General features: G+C 29.3%; 1 protein-coding gene across 1 annotated transcript; it reads left to right on the forward strand.

Annotated features, from left to right (window-relative positions):
* Positions 1 to 3,136: 3,136 nt before the first annotated feature.
* On the forward strand, positions 3,137 to 16,402 carry LOC113369372 (205 kDa microtubule-associated protein-like; the record flags this gene model as incomplete). The annotated part of the gene is given in 12 exon segments (XM_026610136.1): positions 3,137 to 3,246; positions 3,736 to 3,970; positions 4,760 to 5,075; positions 5,140 to 5,233; positions 6,853 to 7,017; positions 7,291 to 7,629; positions 11,105 to 11,190; positions 12,120 to 12,246; positions 12,374 to 12,492; positions 12,852 to 15,838; positions 16,025 to 16,136; positions 16,210 to 16,402. Coding segments are annotated over 12 exon segments (4,705 nt in total), but the record flags the coding sequence as incomplete, so codon positions are not given.
* Between the last annotated feature and the right edge of the window lie 255 nt (positions 16,403 to 16,657).

Consider the following 16,657-nt stretch of genomic DNA (forward strand, 5'->3'; position numbering starts at 1 on the left):
TACATACCCACATGCACATACATAATATTTATATACACATACACATACATACATACAGGGCCGGTCCTGCTTGCATGCGATGCATGCAAAAAATGCGGGCGCAAGCCTTAGGAGGCGCCAAAACGAGTTTCGGAAATTAAATTTATAAGACAATATTTATATTTTTTTTAATAAAAATCTATAATTATTTATTTAAAATCTAGAATACTTAATAAATTATAATAAATAATTAACTTAACTAGGGATGCGGAGACCCAAAAAGCATGTTTTATTTTACAATGTGATATCAGTAGAAACAATTACCGATTAACAATTCTGCAAATTAGTAAATAACAGTTCTGTTTATTGCTTAATCTACTTATTGAATTTTTTCTTCGTTTGAAGTTACCGTGGAATCGAAAAAGAAATTATCTAGTGTTCAATCACATAAGCGCAAACCTGCGAAAGATTAAATTAATTGTTGAGCATTATTGACGAAAAATTGCGAGCTGATTTAGTTGAATCGGAACTTGTTAAAAAATATAAACAAATTATAAAAAATGGGGAGTCACTGCTTAGAAAATGACTTGTTTATTCCGAGAAATTGAATTGTAACTTTTGCTTTTGTTGCAAATGTTTTGCATCTGTTGAACTTTGAAGTTGAAGACATGCGTGGAACAAATATGAAAAATGGAAGCAAAATTTACTTTGGAACGAAAATCTTAAGGCTTGTTTTATACATAGTGGTGTCCATACTCTAAATTTAATAATTATTAACTATACAGAAATAATACATATCAAATATAATTAGTTGTTTTTTCAATATTGTTCAAGAAATGTGTAATTTCTTTGCATTTTTACTGTATTCTAAAATACGTTCAAAATTTAACTTTAAAACAACAAGCTGTTACTCTGAATATGACGGCTCTTACGATACCAAAAAGGAGAAGTTTACGACGCAATTTTGGATATTGTAAATGATGAAAAATTAAATTAAATTAAAATTTAAAAAATCCAACATGAAATACGAGTGTTATGTTCGAAAATTAAATGCTAGTTTTTTTTAAATATTAATATTGCACAAACGTTAAAAATAATTGAAAATTTCAAAATACTTGATTATAATCAACCCCCAAATCGCCTCGATTTTCTAAATAAATTTAAAATCAATATATTTTATACGCTTTTAGATTATATCTAATTATTAGTGCACTAAATCCACAATAATTAAAAATTAATTTATTTGTTTCACTTAATATTTTTGTTAAATTAAAGTTATAGAATTTAAGAAATGCATTTCAGAAATAGTATTTATTATTTTGATATCAAGATCTTTGTATCAAAATAAAAAATACTATTTTTGAAATGCATTTCTTAAATTCTATAACTTTAATCTAACAAATATATTAATTCTTTTGCTATGGTAGTCGAACTTACATCCTTAACGAATTTACTGCATATTGAATATTACTAAAATATGAAATTATAACAGGTATTGTTTTATTCATTGATATCGATAATAATAAATAAATTTAAAATTATTATATTTTATACCCTTCTAGATTATATCTAATTTTTGTGTACTAAATCCAGAATAATTAAAAATTAATTTTTAAAAAATACGTAAATATTTATATAATTTTATTGATAAACTGTTAAAACGGTGAAAATTAATAGGGGGGGGGGGGGGCGCTAGAAGAAAAAGTTGCATGCGGGTGCAAAGGAACCCAGGACCGGCCCTGCATACATATATACACAGATATCAATAAAGTGAAACTTAAATTCTAATGCATTGAAATACATTATTAACTAGTGGGGCGCATGGCATCGTGTCTTAAGACAAATTGCTGGAACTTCCCATACCTTAATTAAACACTCGAGAAATGAAAGTAATCAATAATTGTTTTGAATAATTTCAAATAGAATTCATTATAAATACATACTGTAAACTTATAAGTGCTTTTTAAATCAGGCGACGAGCGTATTCTACAAACAACTTATGTATATGTTTAAAATACATTTTTTTTTTTTAAATTTGATTTTTTTGTAAATTTAGAATTTTTTTCAAAATTTTGAAATTTCTTTTAGAAGTTTAAATTTTTTTGGATATTTTTTGTTAAAACGTTTTTTGTAAACTTTTTCGTAAATATTCTCAAATTTTTGTAAGAAACTGTTTTTTTAATTTTGATATTTTTTGAAATTTTTCAAATTACGAAATTATCTGTAAAAGCATTTGTTGCACACCATCTACTCAAGAAAAATGTTTTTGAAATAATTTAATCGGATGATCCGTTCTCCTAAAAACTGAATTACCATTTTTGGCTCTTTTTGCCCCGTATCTTCGAAACGACTAGACCTGCCTATACCTAAAAACTATTCAGCACGTCTCTTTATCAGTACGAATCAAGTGCTTTTTAATTATTCAAATTGGATATTTCATACTGTCGAAAATGTCGAGGCAATTTGTTTGCACCATATACTTGAATTTTAAAATTGAAAATCTTGGTAGGAAACCCAAAAAAATTATTATTACAGTGTACACATTATTAAAATCTCTATAAAACATCTAATAATTTGATGTGCATATGTTTCAATTATTGCAAGTTTCAGCAATTTGCCTTTTAAGGCACGATGCCATACACATCACTAGTTTAACTTATTTTTATTGAGAGTCCACAACCGCTGGGCCTACCTTTCCAAAAATTGGAACAGTTCTTCGCTTGGTCAATATAAACAAAATATTTTTTGAATTTCTTAAATCGAACGCTTCGTTCTCTCAAAAATGAACTTTTGGTTCTTATTGCCCCTATCTTCGAAACGGTTAGACCTGCCTATGCCAAAAACTAATCAGCACGTCTCCTTATCAATACGAATCGAATGTTTTTTGAATTATTCAAATCGGTTGATCCGTGTTCTCGAAATCGTTGACAAAAATTTGTATCCGCACACACACATACATCCATTTATTCTGAGGTATGCCAAAATGTTCAGAAATCTTTGAAACGTAAAAATATATAAAAAATTTCATTTTCGATTTTTTTGCGATTGCTATAACTTGCCCTACGAGATGTTAATAATAGTTATAACTATTATACAGTATAGTTATAACTATAGTGATTATATGCATAAATATGTATAATAAAATCTGTTTTTACAGGAAATGTCCCGAGCCATTACAGTCTTTGCTTACAAATAGAATATTAGAAGAAGTACGACAAACATGTGATAAGCATCCGGCAGAATGTGGTTTTCGAACAAATGAAAATGGTAAACATTCTATATTCTTATTTTTACTATATATCATTATAAATTCAACTTGGTATTTCATATTCATCAGTTTCATAACACTCTTTCGATATACATTCAATAATATGTAGTTAAATTGATCCAGGTAAGTGGTGATATTATGAATTCTAGTAATTATTTTAGTTAACTCCAATCTGTATATTATATGCCTCTGAAGATGAAATGAAATGATGTATATGTTTTGGTTTCATATAAACTACACTTTTTAATTAATTTAAAATAAAATTAATTTAAAATATAATTTAAATTTAAATGATACACAGTATCATTACACTACACTGTTTACTCCGGAACTAGGTTATACCTATGTTTGTTTTTACTATCGTTATTTTAATATAAATCAATAAATTTTATTTCTTTAGCGCTATTTTAATAAAAGTTCTTTTAATTGTACTAAACTAGCGTATGATAGTTATGTAATGTTATGTAATTATGTAATGACTTGCATAGTGTACCAGGCGTTGAAATTAATGCAACTCGTCACTACGACAACAAATGGTATATGTAATCAGTACTTGGATAATACTCTACTGGACTCATTACCTGCACCAGATGCCAATTGTTTTAGAAAGTACTCCTGTACATCAACAAAAAATCTTAGACGAAAGATGGAGGACCGCTATACTGCTGTACTTGATTTAAATACAACATTTGGCGTACCATCTGAGAATGATCAATTATGCAGGTAAAGTGACAGAATTGTCATAGGTTGTAGGGTTCAAAGCATTTTAAATGAAACTTGATAATAGTATTATTTTTTCTACTTTGCATTTTATAAATTTGGTGTTCTTGTGTTTGTTTTCGTAACAACCTTGTCATTACAATAGTTTTAAGGGATTCAACAATCAGTCATTTATATGAATTAAAATTAGAGACCATTTAAATATATCTATGTTAAAATAAATACACAATATTTTTCTTGATAATCTAGTTTTAGATGCAATGTTTTTATTCACATAGGTAGATATATGCAACATACATAAAATTTTAACATTATTATTTTAACAATTTTGATCAATATGTTTTTGTTGCAATACTGAACTACGTAGCAGGAAGTATATCAGGTCATAATCGATTTTTTGTTGCTATGTTGGCAACACTGTTTTATTTTGTATTATATTTATACTGTTTTTTATTTCTAATTCTTATCTAATGTTACTAATGCCTAACATATGATCATTGTTCGAAGTATATAGCATATTTCCGTTTGTTTTCGAAAGTAACTCACGCAATTCTTATTGTTTTACCTTATTTCTAACTAATCTTCTAACTAATGTATGTTTGTGTGAGTATTTAGAGTAGCAATAACAAAATCATATCTATTATTTTCATAGTATTTTGTACTTCATTAGTAATCGTATTACCACTGTTTTTGATAATTGACATCGAACTTTTAAACGTTATGTCCAACAAGTTTATCATTGCATTGGACATGTCAATACAACAAAAAGAAAAACCAATAAACCGTTTTCAGTTTTTACGGTGTATTTGATGGGCATGCTGGTCACGAAGCTGCTGCGTATGCTGCTGCACATCTACCTCAATACTTAACAGAATCTCCTTCGTACAAATCAAATATGGAACTTGCACTAAAAGAGGCATTTCTCAAAACGGATAAGAGTTTTGTCGAAAAATCACGGGCGGAAAATTTACGTAGCGGAACAACAGTTGTATCTGCAGTATTGCAACCCCGATTGTTAACTGTGGCATGGGTTGGCGACTCGCAAGCTCTACTGGTCAAAGAAGGGCGTGTTATGCAGATTGTAGTACCACATAAACCTGCACGAGAGGTTGGTAACAATGCCTAAACTAAGTATTTCTAACGTGTAGCTATTATATTTTTAATTATTTAAGGATGAGAGAAAACGTATCGAAGACCTTGGAGGATTTATTGTTCAGTATGGCATACCGCGTGTGAATGGACAACTAGCTGTATCTCGTGCGATAGGTACGCAAATTTATTTTTATATTGCATGACTGAAAAGTAGAGATAATAAAGGCAATTATTCCTTATTAAAACGCCGACGTTGGTGCTCTATCCGAAAGTAATTAGGTGGCGTGAGATTGCCACACTTTTTTCACCCTTTTTATCTCATTTGTAGTTGAATTTTCTACACTCTACCTTTTATAGTACTTTTTTATTTTTCATTCAAGTCCGTTCATATATATATATATATATATATATATATATATATATATCAGACACGTCAAACATAAGGCCCGCGGACCGCATCCTGCCCCTGGCCTGAATCATAACGGCTCCGCGATCGTAATGTGTCACAGAAAAAAGAATCATATTCTTCAGAGTTTTTAGACTTGTTTTAAATAATCCTTCTCTTAACTCTTCCACTAAACACATTTATGTACAGAAAAATATTCATATTTATATTAGGTATACGAATTTAGTCATTTAAGGGGATATTCTAGTTGATTCTAGTCTAGCTAGACTAAAAGGCCTGAGTTTCATGTGATTTTTCGTCCACGTTTTCGCAAAAAATCCTGAACCGATTTTGAATATTGAAAAATCGTTCAAAATATTTCTTTTGGGGATTTAGTTACTTAAGAATGTATTCTAGTTTGGATACATAAGTTTCATGTGATTTTTCAAAAACTGTAAAAAAAGCAAACGAAATTTTTACTATAATTTTTTTCGTTGTAGTTCATACTGAAGAGAAGTCTATAAATAAGTAAAAGTAAATCGGTCCGGTAGAAACTGAAATGTCTTGGGTATCGTCGAGCCGTTTCTTTGTGAATAATTTAACAATTTTGTGAGTTTGAAGACGGTAATAGAGTTTTGGATCAAACAAACATCCTAAAATATTTGGGAGCCGACGGAAATGTGTTTAATTATAAATAATCATTACAATGTTTGTGTACTATAATTAACATAATTACATATACGTATTAAAGGTCCGTTTGAAAGATATCAATTAGAAATCGCATTTTGAAAAGAGAGAAAATTTTATATTCGAAATAAAAAATAGTTGATGTACCGATAAGTCCATGTAAGTTGCCTTAAGATAAAATACCACTGACGCCAGTTCATTTTTAACCCGGCCCGCCTATGAATTTAAAATTTAATAAATGGCTCGCTGCAAAATTGAGTGATATATATATATATATATATATATATATATATATATATATTTATTGTCAAATGTTTAGGGTCCTGATTTGATCCAACTTCAGTGGATACATATAATTTAAAAAAAAAAACACATAAAAAATATGATACACCAATTAATATAACAAAACTTTTTCAATAAATATTAAATTAATAAAAATAAAATTAAAATTAACAAAAAGATTTACAAAGCTATATATATATATATACATACATATAATGTGTGTGTGTTTGTAGTCTTTTTTTTCATATGTTATCAACCAAATTTTAATTATCTTTCTACATTGATCAAATTATATTCATCACGTCATTTTTTTTCTAAAGTACAAAAAATGTATTTATTATTTTAGATTATGTGTTTCTAATGATTAGCATCACATACTTTACAATTTTTAATTACATACAATAAAATATATTTCTGAATTAAATTATATTACTTTTAGGCAATGTAGATCATAAACCTTATGTGACTGGAGAACCAGATGTGAAAACGGTTTGTTTAGATGGGCATGAAGATTTTCTTATTCTTGCAAGTGATGGTTTATGGGATTTTTTAACAGAAGATCATGCGGCAACTTTTGTTTATGATTCTGTATGTAGTGATCCAGGTTAGTTGTATTTTACAACAATATATTTTTCTCAGTGTAAAATGAATTTAATACGAATTAGTCTATTAATACCATCGTTTTAAATATTAAAATAAACATTTATATTATTTCACTATTTACTTTTATGTATTTTATGCTTTTACATAAGTATTTATAAAAATTACGTATTGCAGTTTCTATTTCATCTAAAATCGAATTGATTATCATCATATGTTCTAGTCATAGCTAAGCAATATAGTAGTACTTAATATTTAATTAATTTATAAATTACAGATAATCCAGACCTTTGCAATAAAATAACTCAAGGATTGGTGTGCCTTGCTAAGCAGCATGGCAGTACTGATAATATTACTGTAATATTAATATTTTTGAAAGTGCCCAAGTTTTTGGCATCTCAGCAGTCAAATATGAAAATAAAGGTTAATGATGACCTATTAAAGGATTGCCATGAGCATTATGAACAATATGAAAATACAAATACAAACAACAATAAAGATCAGCAGAATAACATTACACAGCCAGCAAGTGGCGACTACCAGAAGGAATTAAAAGATAACATAATTTATATTGAATCTTTTAATTCATCAAATTCGGAAAATCGCGAGGATACCAGTAAGTAATTATATATGCATGCATGTATGTATTATGTGTATGAAGGTGTGTTTGTACATATATCTATTATATATCTTATCTTGAAACAAATTTTTATCGAATGTTTAATTAATTTTTTAAGGTTTAAAATTTGGCAGGAAAGATTTATTCTCATGATAAATTGTCCTCTTTTTTAGTTAATTATCTTCAAATAAAAAGTATTTTATATGTGAAAATTTTAGTTAGAATTGTTTCCGTTAAGAATTATCATGTATCAGTGATATCTGACCCTGCACCTGGTAAGAGGGGGTCTATCAAGCTTGCTGACTGCAGTAATAATAAAGTTCTTATTTACAATAGCCATATTAAGTAGTTTGATAAAATTGTAGTTATGCACGATAATTTTCATTTATATTTTGCAATTCTTATTTGCATTAAAAGATCAATAAAAAAGCATGATAAAGAATTTGCTTATGTTATTTCTGAGTAGTAATCTAATTAATTTTATTCTTGTTTGCATTTTGTGTGTGCTATGTATGGTTTTAACTAAAATTGTATATATTTGAATATATAATTCTATCTCAATATATTTGTTAGATTTTTATCTTTATATTGGTATTTTAATATTTATGCTCATTTTCAGATCTTTTCATCATTTTACTCATATTATTTTTTGATGCTAACATTTTATTTTTATCTTCATATAATAGTTAAATTTTATTGTATTTATATTTCATATTTTTGTTTTTGCATTTGTATTTATTTTATTTATGATTTAATTTTATAATGATTATTATATATCGACACTAGGAATAGTACTGCATATATATATATATATATATATATATATATATATATATATATATATGGTTAAATATTATAAAATGTTTCTAATGTGAAATTGAAAATATTCCGAAATGGGCAATATATTTTGTGGTGTTATAGTCACATTTATACATAAAAGCGCAAATAACGTAATATGTAACTTTGCAATATAAAGTATATTTTAAACATTTTTTAAACCGACTGAGTTTCGTGGAATAACTTGGCTGAATAACAAACACTTCAAAGATGCCTGAGAAATATCTCTTTGTAGGAAAAATTACTATTAAAGAACAACAATAAGAAATTCGAGCTTCTGTGTTTGCCCTCTTGTTTTTCCAGTTTTCAAAATATTTATTAAACTAGTGGTGTATGGCATCGTGCCTTAAGGCAAATTGCTGGAAATTCCCGTATCAAAAATTAAATTTTTAAAAAAAGATTAAATATGTTTTAAAATTTGAAAAAATTAGATTTTTGAGAAATTTTAAATTTTTGAACAAAATTACTGTTTTGGAAACAAATGTTTTTTTTTAGTTTGAAATATTTTGGAAATTTTGAAATTTTTTTTAAAGTTATCGCACTGCTTTAGCTGCATAGAGACGCAAAATCGAAGCGCGTAAGCGCCGCATTGACGTCTAACGGACGAACGATGTAACGAAACCCATAAAAATTGATACACATTATTAAAATCTCCATAAAATACCTGGTCATTTGATGTGCATTTATTAGATTTCCGAAACCGGTAGACCAGCCTTCCCAAAAATTTAATCAGTTCTTCATCTTGCCAATACAAGTAAAATATTTTTTAAATTATTGAAATCGGACGCTCTGTTCTCTTAAAAACTGAGTTACCGTTTTTGGCACTTTTTGCCTCGTATCTTCGAAACGGCTAGACCTGCCTATGCCAAAAACTAATCAGCACGTCTCCATTTTAATAGGAATCGAATCATCGAATGTTTTTTGAATAATTGAAATTGGTTGAACCGTGTTCCCGAAATCATCGACGAAAATTTGTATCCGCACACACATATTTACATCCATTTTTCCTAACGTATGCCAAAATGTTCAGAAATCTCTAAAACGTAAAGATATATATAAATATATATCTTTACGTTTCAGAGGTTTCAAAAAAATCGAAAATAAAAATCTTTATAAAGATTTTCATTTTCGATTTTTTGCGATTATTATAACTTGCCCTACGGGAAGTTAATTAGTGTTAATAAGTTTATTACATTGTTATAAGAGCAAGTACCGATTTTTATTGATAAAAAATTTAGGTTGAAATATAAAAAAATAATAGAAAAGAATATATATATTTAAATGTAATCGAAGCGCGTAAGCGCGTAAATGTAATATTGTTAATCTAGGAAACAAACCATTTAATATCTAGACACACCACACCAATTTCCTAACAGAGTGCAGCACGAGCGCTGTACAACATTGTTAACTAGAGAATTTTTATTGGCGTTTGATGTAACCGTTTTTTTCTGTTTTTGCTCATTAATTAACGATTGTTTTTCCATAAATTACTAGAGAATGTGAATAAAAAATATGATTATCTTGAATACTTAAAACATGATTAAATGTGCAACGAACTTGCCAAACATTACAAAAGAATGCGCTGGTTTCCTTCTCGTTATAAATAAATATTTCAATTAACAATCAGAATTTGAGCTATCAATATTTGACTAGTTTTATATTTAATAGCCTGTTAGGCCATCTTGTATAGAGATTTATCTTCCGTATTGATTAGTTTAAGACTAAATTCAAATGATTTTTTTCCAATATCAATCGCCTAGTTCGCGTCTGTGCTGCAACGATTTCTGCTTGCGCTTTTTTGATTCTTTGCCCATTATTGCAGTAAGTTCGTAGTTCTTATTACAGAGGTCAATAATAGGCGTGATATCACTGTGTGGAATTCTGTCTTGTAAGTGTTCACATTGTGAACTATATTCGGCGCAAATTTTCGCTAGTGTGAACTTACATCTTTATTAGTCAACGGCACTGTCCATCCATCGATCATCACTACATTTTATTCTCGTTTCTCCCGTTGTTGAGTTGTTTTTGTTTAGTTATTTTTAGAATTAAGTTTGTGCAACTTTTATTTCAAGTGAAGAAGCAGTATTATATTATGGTTATAAATGGCATTGCATGTATGACTCACAAAAATTAAAGGTGGAGTATTTTTGCACACGCCAACGAAATTATATATATATATATATATATATATATATATATATATATATATATATATATATATTATCACATGCATGTTGAAATTTAATGGTTGAGAAAATAACAGTTATTTTCCACGTACAGTTTTACTTCGAGGTTTGCCATTTCGAATTTTATTTACATTGACAGTCCCATGTGTTTAAAATGTTGTGCTTCGGTTGAAATTTATTGTTATCACATAATTCTTGCGTTGTGACCGTATTTGGAATGACATACCGGTGTTGTTACAAATATTTGAGAGTATTACTTTAGCCGTCTTGTTAACAGTGTTTTCGTTTATAAATGAGTATTGGTTAAAAGGCGGTAGTCTATTTGTTTACAATATATGACGTAAATTTCGGTTATTTGAAATAATTAGACGCAGTTTGTGTATGACTATTTTGGTATTTATGGTCAGTGTTATATTTGTCATCGTCTTATAAGAATATAATTTTTACAGAAGTGAGTGTAGCGATTGATGATGAATTAGAAAACGGGTGGAAGTATTCTGAAGGTGCACAAGATTTGAGTGATTCAGTAAATAAAGTGAGTTTAACATTTATTAATTATTGTCTACTTATTTAGTTAGGATATGTCAATATACTGAAAGAAATTAATGACTTGTGCCTCTGGTGTGATCTTCTCTTTCCAGTATTGTTTGTGTTATACATTGTCTATTCATAAAATGGAAAAATTTTATACAGTTTCTTGATAATTTCAAGAAAATGTCCGTCTTGGAATTTCGACCACTTCTTTCTTCCTGTATTTAGTGGTATAGCCAGATTTAAGTGAAATTTGTCAAACTAAATTGAAAAACGTGAATTTCTAAATAAATATTATAGATACAATGTTATTCAAAACAAAACTGAAAATCATAAATATTTTCTGTTCTAAATGTAGAATTGGATAAACATTTCTTTTCGAAGTTCCAAAGTAACTGTTTGATTTGACATAAAATATTGTTTGGTATACTTAAAAAAAAAACTAATTTCTTCAATTTATTGAAATTAATTTTATATTCAAATTGAACGTGCTATATATGAAATATGAAATAGGAATGTGTGTTTAATATTCGAAACATATCTAAAGTCTGAATTGATAATAAATATTATTATTATGTTATTCACATACAACTACGGCTTACAGATAACTAGATGCTGATTTAATAAACTCAATTACTATGATAAACTAATTACAAAATTATCATAATCTTACTATTCCCAATAACTGATGTAAAATTATTCTAATCAGATCTATTTTGTTTTATAAATTTTTTTATTCTGTTAAAACTATCTTCTACTTTTCTTTTCGTTTCTTCACTTTTCAAATAATGTTTTGTATATAATTCTAAGAGACAAATCTTAAATAACTATGGAATTAACATATTGTATGAAAAGTATTAAGAAATTAATAACTTTATAATCAAATTTATTTCAAATTGATACAAAATAACTAATTACATTTTTTTTCAACAGTCATCCAAAAATAAGTTGAATGACTACATGATGGCGTCCCAATTGAATCCAGAAGCTGCCGAGTTTGTACCGGTTGAAGCGGGTAGTCCTGCACGATCAGTATTATTTTTGAGAGAAGGCTTGCTTGGTATTGCAATTAAAATTTGATAAATTTTGCTCACTAATATATAACTTATTTTAATTACATTATCCATGACTTACATTATCTGAATAATATATTATGTGATTAATCATTTATTTTATAAATTTTCTAGATGATGTAATGGCTCGAAGTCCAAGACAATTTAGTGCTGCTGAACAAGTTCTTAATGTACCATCGGATACTGAATTTGCATCAGAAATTAAATCAAGACCAGGAGAACTAAGTGCAAATGTAACATAAATTGCTTACTATTCATGGATTGTTACAGTACATTTACTATATAAATATTTGTATACATATCTGTTTATGTGCATCGTATATGACCACTCTTTTATATACCTCTCATTTTATACAATAAATTATGAATTGTGAAGACTCGGCCATTGATCCGCTTCAAAATATTTCGGAGCATGCACTTTGAGTTATCGTTTCTAATTTTAATGTGATTCATCATACTAATCTTCACAGTATTGATTACTATTTATGAAGTGAGGATTTGTTTTTATGGCTATTCATTCAGTTTTTGAGCATGTTTTCCTTCCATGTTTTTTTATGATGCATGAAATTAAATGTGACTTTTGTTTTTACAGGGTTCTTTTGAAAGCGATAAGAAAGAATTAATTTCTACTATAGGAGATGGAATTGACTACATCAGCAATGAGAATATAGGATTCTTGCCCATGTCACAAAATTCCAATAAATTCTTTGAACCTGCATGTGAAAACAATGACTTTTTGGTAATAAGTAATAAAATACAAGATGAGCTAAATACAGTGCAGAAATTGCCTTTATCTGATAGTGATGAAGAAAGTGATAGCATGAAAACTAATTCACAATTTAATAATGAGAATGAAAGTTACGAAAGAAAATTGAATGAAAATGATCATTCTTTACCGTCCGAGCTACAAGATTTTTCAAATTCAGCTGATCAGAACAATGTGCCCTATGTTGCGGAGCAGAATAATATTATTGAAGAGTCTTTAGATTCTATCAATAAACGATCCTCATTTGATAATGATGAATATGTGCAAACTAGCAAGGAAATTATACAGGCATCTTTCATAAATGAGAAGGAAAGCATGTCACCAGATAATGAGCAAAAACTTTTAGAACAAATAAATACGGTTGGGTTAATGGACAATGTTTTTGACACAAGTAATGAAATTGGGAAAGATCATTCTGGCCAGCAATCAGTATTTGACAGTATTGTAGAAAGTGTAAGTGAAAATACTCAATTTTTTTCTAAAATTATAGAAGATGTTAAAGCAAATGATAAAAACGAAACATTAGAAATAGATCTCTGTGATAAAAATGTACTACTTGATTCCACTTTGTCAAACAAAGATGTGTTATCTGAGAATAAGAATTTAGGTTTTTCATGGAGCGCCAGTGATTCTGCAGAACTCCAAATTGGAACAGTAATTTGTGAAGAAGATCCCATTCATATCACTAATCAAAATAACATAACAAATACAGAATTAACCACAAGTGAAAATAATTATCAAGAGCAAAATGCATTAACAAAACAAAATGATAATGAATGTTTTGAGCAGAAAATACCTGTACCTGTGCCATTAGAACCTAATATACACCTGCTTGATTTTCCTTTAATAGAAAGTAAAGAACATGATTCAAACAAATCAAATGAAATGGCAATAAAAAAAGATGATGAGCAAGATATCTCAACTTCTACTTCGATTAATTCACTAATATCAAATAAAGAAATTCAAAGTAATCTAATTGATGATCAAAATATGGAATTAACACATTCGAATGTCTTAGAAAGTGAATTGCTCATAAAACCTTTAGAAATATCAAATGGTGTTCAGGAAGAACAAATAAAACTATCAAATAAAACTTTGCCCAAACCTATAGAACCATCAAATGAAATGTTGGTGCAATTAGATCAAGGTTTAAATGAAAATATGAAAGAAATAAGAGTGACCAATAATTCTTCTGATGAAATAATACCTTCACCATATGAAAATTTAGTAAAATCAGCAGAACTAATAAATGAAAGTCTTGAATCAATGAAAGTATCAAATGAAATTCAGAATGAACCAGCGGAACAATCTAACATACTCTTCTCAGAAACTAATGTTTTATGTTCTAATACAGAGGCAGATCTTACACATATTTCTAAGGAACCGGACAATGAAATTTTGCCAGCAGATTGTATAATTGTAGATAATTCTGCAACAGTTTTAACAGAAAATGTGAAATTGCCTTCAAATGATCCATCAACAAGGAAAGATGCATCTGCTAATGATGATGAAGTTCATACAGCATTAGTTGATAATAATGCGTCATCAGTACAATCTGGAATAAAAACAGTAGTTGATAAAATAGAAAAATCGCCAGTTTGTAATTTAGGAAAACAAACATCACCTAATAAAACTTCTCAAAATACAATTTCTTCAAAATCCTCAACTGCTGGTGTTGCTTCTAGGACTTCAAAATCTTCAGCAACTTCTAAAACAAATGCGACATCAGCCAGAGATGCTGTAAAATCTACTGCAACAAAACATACATCTATTGCTCCAACAAAACCTTCTTTGGTCGCGAAAAAGCCTGGCTTGGCCGCGACAAAGCCGGCTACTGCGGCCACAACAAAGCCGGCTACTACGGCCGCAACAAAGTCGGCTACTACGGCCTCAACAAAGCTTGCTTCGGCCGCAACAAGGCCGGCTACTACGGCCTCAACTAAGCTTGCTTCGGCCGCAACAAGGCCGGCTATTACGGCCTCAACTAAGCTTGCTTCGGCCGCAACAAGGCCGGCTACTATGTCCTCAACAAAGTCGGCAACAACGGCCACAACAAAGCTTGCTTCGGCAGCAACAAAGCCGGCTTCAACAAAGCTTGCTTCAGCAGCAACAAAGCCGGCTACTACGGCCTCAACAAAGCGTACTTCAGCAACAACAAAGCCAGCTATAACGGTCTCAACAAAGCCGGCTACTACGGCTTCAACAAAGCTTGCTGCAGTCTCAACAAAGCCGGCTGCCACGACTTCAACAAAGCTTGCTTCGGCCTCATCAAAGCCAGCTTCGGCCGTCCCAAAGCCTGCAATTGGTGTTGTGAAACAATCGGGATCTACTACGAAATATCCTACTGCCAGTACAACTAGAGCCAAGCCAGCTGCCACTTCTACAAGGCCCACAACTGCTGATTCAGCGAAGTCAGCTACAGCAGGTAATGGAAGACCAGCTGTCAGTGGTACAAAATCGGCCACTGGCACTGCAAAATCTGCTAAACCTACTGCAAATTCTGCTGGCAATTCTGTTAAGTCTACTACTACTTCTACTGCAAAGTCTGTCACCAGAACTGCAAAGTCCAATTCTGGTTCTGCAAAAACTACTGCTAGCACTGTGAAGAAGCCTGATGCTAGTCCTAGGTCTTCAGTTGATATTCCAAAATCTTTTGATGCCTTGGGAACTAACTCTGGCAAGTCGGACCAAGACTTTGATGCATCTAAATGTAATACTAACATTGTAAATCCTCAAATTACAAAGATTGCTTCATGTACAGTGAATACTGCTATTGAATCTTCAAATGCTTCAGAATCAACAACGCATAACAAGTGAGCATCTTATTTGTCCATTGTATATATATAATGTTCTAAGGTCTAGCATTGTTACTTACTGGTATCAAGTTTAATTAAAAATAGTCTGCTCATAATAAGCTAATTGATTAATAGCAATATTTGTTATTATCATAAAAAGCCAATTTTTAATTGCTGGATTTTAATTATGGTTATTTATTTCAGTCAATGCACAAACACAAATCAAAATGAGGATAACATTGAGAATTTTCTGAAAAATGAAAACTCTGTTTCTTGTGTGGAAGGAGCAAGTGGTTGTACAAACATATCACATGAGGTATAGATTTAGTATTTTTTTTATTAAATACTTTTAATAGCTTTGTTACATAATTTTAATTTCATTTTTACAGGATGTACAACAGTGAAGATATTTTTATATACAAAGTTTATATAATAAAAAGTTGCTTCTTTATCTGCGAATGAACTATCGCCACATATACCAAAATGGAGGTGGTTTTAAATTTATATGGCAAATATATTTTACTTTTATAATTAATTCTATATGAGATTTTACTTGTCTTTTTTAAGCATCATGAAATTACATTAAACATCATTATACTATTTCTATTTTTTTATTTATTTTTTATGAGTAATATGATTATATCTATATTCTATATATTCTATATTCTATAGAATATATAAATATATATATATATATATATATATATATATTTAATTAATTAATTTCTTGGAGGGCTTAACATCAAGTAAATAATAATTGAAGATTTTTCAAACATCTTTATTGTTCCATACGTTTCGACGTAAAATTCTGCATGGTCATTAGTGGTTTTAAAATTC

The sequence above is a fragment of the Ctenocephalides felis genome, unplaced genomic scaffold (assembly GCF_003426905.1).
Source record: "Ctenocephalides felis isolate EL2017-DRISC unplaced genomic scaffold, ASM342690v1 CF-g0.4_SCAFFOLD_00779, whole genome shotgun sequence".
In the NCBI taxonomy this organism is placed as follows: Eukaryota; Metazoa; Arthropoda; class Insecta; order Siphonaptera; family Pulicidae; genus Ctenocephalides; species Ctenocephalides felis.